Raw genomic sequence first — 6,888 nt, forward strand, 5'->3', positions numbered from 1 at the left:
AGATGAGCAGGCCACAGTCACAACCCTTAGGGTGCTAGATAATTCCCCTTCCATGCAGACCTTTCTACAAGGTCCTCCCCCACCCCACAATCCTTGGGAGGCTTGCTGGAGATACAAAAAGGCAAGAACTGGGGGTGAGCTCCAGAAGCAAAGCAAGGCAGGCTTTCCAAAGGAGGTGATACCTGGCCTTTGCCTTGGGGGATGAGCTCTTGAATGTCCCCATTAGTGCAGGAGCATGGATTCTAATCCTGTTTTATAGAACGGTAAACTGATGTTCAGAGTAGAGCAATTTTCTTAGGGTCACAAAATATATTGATACCAAAACTAAACATAGAAGTGGGTTTTCCTGAGCCCCTAGGAAGAAGGTCAGCCAACCCCAACCCTGGGTGTTTTGGGCCGTTGAGGCCCACACCAACCATCTCTCCCAGAGATGTCCCATCCCCGATGTCACAGAGGGCAAAGACATGTGCCTTTGGAGGCAGGGGGTTGATGTTCAAACCCCCAGCCTCTTTCCTAGGCACACAGGGTATTAGTAACCTCCCAAGACCAAGGAAGGCTGCCATATAGTGACTGAGATGTCATGGGCAGATACTTATGGGGGTAGGATAGGAGTGGCTGGGCCCTGGTCTGGCTTCTGGAACCTTAGGCAGAGCCTAGAAGCTTACAATTAGTTGATTTAGAGGGCTTTGCTGAAGTGGGTCAAACTCAGCTCCAACATGGTAAGCCTGTGTGTCCAAGTTCAGTCTCCCACAAGACATCACCAGATTTCTGGTTAAAGCAGGAAATGATGTAGTGGCCACGGGTTTGAGCCAGTGGTAAAGGCAAGGCATTCTGGACATGAAAAGTTGGCAGGCTAGACTCCCTTAGGGTGCGGTTCTCTCTAACAGGCCTTTCCTCTGGGCAGGAACTGGCTGGGGACTTGTCGGCTGCCCCTGACTGAGACTATTTCTGAGGTGTACGAGCTCTGTGCCTTCCTGGACAAGAGGGACATCACCTATGAGCCAATGAAAGTAGCCCTGAAGACTCATCTGGAGCCGAGGACTCTGGCACCCATGGATGTGCTCAGTAAATGAGAAAGCTTCTTTATTTGAATTTAGCATCAGAGGAGGGCTTAGGTATCATAAAGGAAAGTCAAGGCTGGCCAGGGCCAGGAACCATAGATGGAAGAGGAGAGGAAAGTCAACATCTGTAGGTTTTCCTAGAGGGAAACTTTCATGTTAAGGTACGCCTCCTCACCTCAAGCCGATGAGTAGCCTTGAGTAGTACTCACTGGGCAGTACAGACTGACCTCGGTATGGGGCCGCATGGGTCTCCAAGGGTATGACTGCTCTGGCTCTGAGAGCTGACATGCTGTGCTCATTTGATCCTCACAGCCACCCACGGGGGAACAATCTCTGGGTCCATTTAACAGATGAAGCAGAGGCTCAGGAAGGTAACTTGCTCAGATTACACAGTGAGATAGTGATCGAGCTAGAGTTTGAGTCTGAGTCCAAAACTAATGTTGTTTTCACCAGCTTCCCTATAACCTCTTATTAACAAAAAGTTTCTGGATCAAGTTTCCACTGTATTCTATCATTCAGCAATAGTCAACATTTATTGAGCACCTACCACATACCAGGAAAGAAGTAGACACTAGGAGTATAGAAGTGAGCAAAACGGACCCAGTCCTTATCTTCATGGAGTTCACAATCTAATGATATACCTCTTACCTCTTGATTATGTAACCTAGTTATATACCCTTTACTCATTACAAAGCTCATTAGAAACTGGTTCCCAAACATCAGAACAAAGCCTAAGTCTAGTCTCCCCCAGGAAAAGAGTCATGGGTTCATCTTCTCAAAATAAAGCTCCATTCTCCAGACAGGCCTAGAGGCTTGGTCTCTATAGCAGTGACAGTGATTTGATGAGAGCTGGCAATGTGACATTTGCCAAACCACAAGCACAAACATACAGAGGACTGCTCACCACATGAAGAGTTATACACCCAGGACACACCCAGCCAGAAACCAGAGGCAGTTGGCACTGTAGGTGGACAGGAACATCAGTCCAGCTTTCTTGAGAGTGGGTCAGAGGAAGAGCATCAGGATCCCTGGTATTGATGAGATTTTAGAGGGCTCACCCTTCCCACTCTGAGTCACCAGCTGACCCTCCAAGCTGCCATTCCAAACCCACCTCACCACCCAGGAAAGTGAGGTAGGTGGTGAGCTGCAGGGAAGGCCTGAGAGAAGGTTGGTTTAAGGGGTTCCTGCTGCTTCTCAGAGGAGGCAACACAACATGACTGATGAAGATATTGAGTCTTAACATGTGTTATTAACCAAAATGCCCGACCTAATTTCCCTTCTGGTCATGTGATCTGTTCCTTCTCATTGGTTTCCTTAGATGAGGAATGGACGGCAGAAATCACTGTGTATTCCCCCCAACAGATCATCAAAGTTTATGTTGGAAGCCACTGGTATGCAACCACCCTGCAGACTTTGCTGAAGGTATGCTGGCCCCAGGACATCCTCCTTTCCTTGTGGCTTCTGTGGCTGAGCAGCTTTAGAACCTTGTCACCTGGCCCTCACACAGCCCTAGCCCCTGCTTAGAGGAAGATCTTCTCCCTGCTCCATGGCCCAAAGTGCTCTTATTGTATGAGCAGCACGCTAGGAAGGCCCGCAAGAGTTTGGGTCAGGAGGAGACCAGTCTGAGGGGTCTGGACCAAGCAAGACACAGGGCGGGGTTACAAATGCCTTGAGAGGGTGGTCTCGTCTAGAAGGCAGCAAAACTTGAAGCTGGGATGTTCTTGTCCCTGGATGCTCTGCTCCCCACTATGGCTCCCTGTGGCTAACAAGACAGGGAGATGGAAATCCCAAAGCCTCTGTTCTAGAATGGTTGAGAAAATGAATTAAGAGAAGACCGACCTGCCCCTTACTGAAGACCCAGCCCTTTAACTAATAGACTAACAGAGTCTGGTGTGCAACCCCTTGCAGTATCCAGAACTTCTATCCAACCCTCAAAGAGTATACTGGATCACTTACGGGCAGACCCTGCTGATCCACGGGGATGGCCAAATGTTCCGACACATTCTCAACTTCCTGAGACTTGGAAAACTGTTTTTACCATCTGAATTTAAGTAAGTGACAAATGGAAGGAAATCATGTGATGAAACCCCTTCCTTCTGCAATGAAAAAATCTTGAGTTTGTAGCTTTCAGGGAGGAGGTTATATTATTTCCAATATGTGAACTGCTGTTCAAGGCAGCAGCTCTGAAGGCTATGCCTCCACCCACACCCCCACCGCAGCTGCCCAGCCTGACAACGTCTTGTCATCTGCAGGGAATGGCCCTTATTCTGCCAGGAGGTAGAGGATTACCACATCCCATCCCTCTCAGAAGCTCTTGCCCAATGTGAGGCATACAAGTAAGGACACTGCTCTAGACACCATGTTCCGGAGTTTGGACCTTTATGGTCCTCTTGAGAATCTTGTCCTCAGTCCCACCTGCCCGTTCTCCTTGGGGCAAAGGGGGTGGAGCAGGCCCAGGATTGGCTAATGACCTAAGTGAAACCTTTTAAGAGCCCTTCTCCGCCCCTGTTTAGTTAACTAGCCAAAGGGCAGACCTGACCAACTGCTTGATGAACTAGTAGAAGCTTCTGCTCACTGACTCCTCTCTTGGAGTCTGCAGGTCATGGACCCAGGAGAAAGAATCTGAAAATGAAGAAGCTTTTCCCATCAGGAGGCTGCATGTGGTGACGGAAGGGCCAGGGTCACTGGTGGAGTTCAGTAGGGACGCCAAAGAAGTAAGCCCCAGCCTTGTTTGGTTTGTTGTCCTGAGAGTGCTACCACAGGGTTCAGGGGTAGGCTCTGCTACTGAGGGGCATGGCAAAATTAAAGAGCAAGGCCTACATGGATTCCTAGCATGGTAACTATGTCCAAACACTGAAGGAAGCACAGGGAAATGTTGGCCACTTGTGGCCTCGGATGCTGATAGTATGTCCCTTTGGAATATGAGAGGCTCCTGGGCTAGCAACACCCCCACTCAGGCTGAGCAAAGCTCAAACGGCTGACCTGTGTGGAGGATAGGATTGATGGGTGAGCAAGTGAGGTCTTGGAGGCCCAGATTATTATTCTCAGGTGAAGCTCCAATGTGGAAGCACAACATTCCCAGAGCTGCCATGTCCTCCTTTCCCAGACCACAGCCTGCATGCCCGTGGACTTCCAAGACTGCAGTGAGAGAACTTCATGGAACGCCAGGGGGACCCTGGCCAGATCCAGCCAGACGGAGGAGTCTGAGCAGTACTCCCAGACCATCCAGGTGTCCCTGTGCCGAGGTGCCAAGAGGGCGGGCAATCCTAGCACATACTCCCACTGTCCTGGCCTATGTGCCAACCCCAGATACTGGGGGGCCCACCCTGAGAGTCCTCCCAAGAAGAAATGCACCACAGTCAACCTCACACAGAAACCTGAAACCAAAGACCCTCCCGTCACCCCCATGCAAAAACTCATCTCCCTGGTGAGGGAATGGGACATGGTCAATTGCAAACAGTGGGATTTCCAGCCACTGCCCGTCCCCCGGAGCAGCTCCATGGAGGAGGCTACCCTGCAGATTCCTTTGGGAAGTGAGGCTCCTTCCCAGCCCAGCACTTCAGCTTCCTGGAAAGGCCATTCCACAGGCTCAGAGAAGGACCTGGGCCCACAGGCAGGGGCTGGAGCTGGAGCCAAGGACAAGGGGCCAGAGCCAACCTTTAAGCCATACTTCCCCATGAAAAGAGCTGTCACGCTGAAGGACTGGGGCAAGCAGAAGCCAAGAGAGAATGGTGAGTCCTATCCCATCCTTGATCTATGTCTCATTTAACAACAGAGAGGGCAAACCTTGGCCAAGACCACAGAGTGAATTAGTGACAAAGGGGTACTAGAACCCTCTATTTACTGACGCCGGCTCTGCCGAGCAGCAGAGATGACCAGCACACTGGCATAACTTGTGGGGCTAAGAGTGCATGAAGTATATGAGAAGAGGGTGTCTATGAAATAATAGAAGCACAAAGAAGGCTAGGGGCTGGGGAGTGAGCAGGGGAAGGAAGGAGAAATCTCAGGTGCTTGTGGAAACACAGGTCTTTGGTCTAGCTCTGGAGGCCAGGTTTCATGTGGGGAAGTGATGGGAAATAGGGCTGAAGACATAATTAATCAGGACAGGTCTTGTGGGCCAAGTTTAGGACCTGGTACTTTGTTCTGATCCTGTGGGGTGTGGGCAGCCACTGAAGAATTTTAAACAAGGGAGCAAGCAGTCAGGTGTGCATTCAGAGAGCTTGCTCCAGGAGTAGAGGAAATATAGCAGCAGAAGCAGGAGTGTTAGAGGCGTAGGTCATTCTAGATCAAACAGGCTAGGCAGTTGGGGGAGGAGGTAGGAAAGGATCCAGCAAGAGAGAGGCCAGGTTTCTGGCTTGTGTGACTGCAGGAGGGTGGGTGATTACTGAGGTGGAATGGACAGAAGGAGCTGAAGAGAGGCATGTTATGTGTGGAGGAGCAGTGTGGAGACAAGCCAGGGGAGTATGCTGAGAACTGCCATGTTGGGCTGTTTCCTCTGTTCCCTCAAAGTCTTTCTACAGTATTCTGTTGCTTTCCCTTTTAAAGGCTTAGGCCCTCCTTGGAGGGTCTTCTCAGGCCCTGCCTGTGAGCCGTGAGTTGGTCTGTCAAACGTACTCCTCAGAGTGGACATGTATCAAAAGCTCACCCAAAAAGCTCCTCTCGTTTTACAGTTTTCCAACGATTTCCAGTCTCCCAGCTGGGGTATTATCAACTCTAGTTAATACCAGCCTTAGTTCAAGGGGAATTGGGAGAGTTCCTTGGAGTTCCAAAATGTAGGATTAGGCTTGTAATGCTTCTAGGACAATGGAGAGAGAAGAGCCAGGACAGGGCCCTGTCAGCAGAGGGTGCCACTTCTGAGAAGCTGGAGGCAGAAGGTGCTAGAAGGCTGGGGTGACTGACTGTGCTGGTCTGTCACCAGAGACCCCCTCCCTGCTTGGGCTCCAAAGTGGCTTAAGGAGGAACCCCACCCCGTGTTGTTTTCACAGAAAGCCCTGGCCCTGAGCAGCCTCTGCCTGAGGCCAGTGAGGTGGATAATGCAGGGGTCATCCTCAAAGTGGCCCATCCGCCCGTGGTGGGCAGCGATGGTTCCTGCATGTTCTTTGAGGACAGCATCATCTATACCACACAGATGGACAACCTCAGGCATGCACCGACTACAGCCAGCCCCCAGCCCAGAGGTGAGACTCTGAAGCCATACCTGGCCCTGCGCTTCCTTGTGGAGATGCCTGAGCCCCTACCCAGGGTACTTCAGGAAAACAGTCTCCCTCAGGAGCCCTACACTTCTCCCCTTCCTAAGGCCTTAGCCACAGGCAGATGTGGCCACATCTACTCTCTCCTCCACAGAGGTGACTTTCCTGAGTTTCTCTCTATCCTGGGAAGAGATGTTTTATGCACAAAAATGTCACCGCTTCCTGACTGACATCATCCTGGATTCCATCAGGCAAAAGGACCCCAAAGCCATGACAGCCAAGGTGGTCTCCCTAACCAACCGGCTGTGGGTATGTTTGCCAGGCCCCAGACCTTGCTGCTTCTCCACCTGTCGTCCCCCTATCGCCACAATCAGTGGTGCCAGGCAAAGGGAAGCAAGTCAAGGGGAATAGGTCAGGGGCACAAGGGTGGCAAGAAGCACACAGACAGGAAGACAGGGCAGTGTCATCTGAACCAAGCCTTGACCAAGAGGTAGTTTGGCATGACAGTGGCCCCTGATCCCTGTAGCTCCTGCAGACCAAGGGAAGCCCCTGTTCTGCATCCCACTCTGCAAGGCAAGGAGCAAGTATGTGTCGGGCAGCTGCTTCCAGTCTTGCCTGACCAGAGGCTCTCCTTGCAG

The 6,888-nt window shown here is 51.2% G+C and overlaps 1 protein-coding gene across 6 annotated transcripts in view; it reads left to right on the forward strand.

Annotated features, from left to right (window-relative positions):
- The window catches only part of KCTD19 (potassium channel tetramerization domain containing 19), a 33,116-nt gene that overhangs the window by 24,321 nt on the left and 1,907 nt on the right, over positions 1-6,888 (forward strand). For 4 of the 6 annotated variants that reach the window (XM_027620260.2, XM_027620254.2, XM_027620256.2 and 1 more), the window contains 8 exons: positions 905-1,065; positions 2,380-2,483; positions 2,970-3,112; positions 3,314-3,397; positions 3,661-3,775; positions 4,168-4,792; positions 6,047-6,238; positions 6,405-6,559. In XM_027620260.2, the coding sequence (XP_027476061.2) occupies positions 905-1,065; positions 2,380-2,483; positions 2,970-3,112; positions 3,314-3,397; positions 3,661-3,775; positions 4,168-4,792; positions 6,047-6,238; positions 6,405-6,559 (1,579 nt within the window). The remainder of the gene's footprint in view (positions 1-904; positions 1,066-2,379; positions 2,484-2,969; positions 3,113-3,313; positions 3,398-3,660; positions 3,776-4,167; positions 4,793-6,046; positions 6,239-6,404; positions 6,560-6,888) is intronic. The other 2 variants (XM_027620258.2, XM_027620259.2) reach the window with 2 other exon arrangements.

The sequence above is a fragment of the Zalophus californianus genome, chromosome 17 (genome assembly GCF_009762305.2).
Source record: "Zalophus californianus isolate mZalCal1 chromosome 17, mZalCal1.pri.v2, whole genome shotgun sequence".
In the NCBI taxonomy this organism is placed as follows: domain Eukaryota; kingdom Metazoa; phylum Chordata; class Mammalia; order Carnivora; family Otariidae; genus Zalophus; species Zalophus californianus.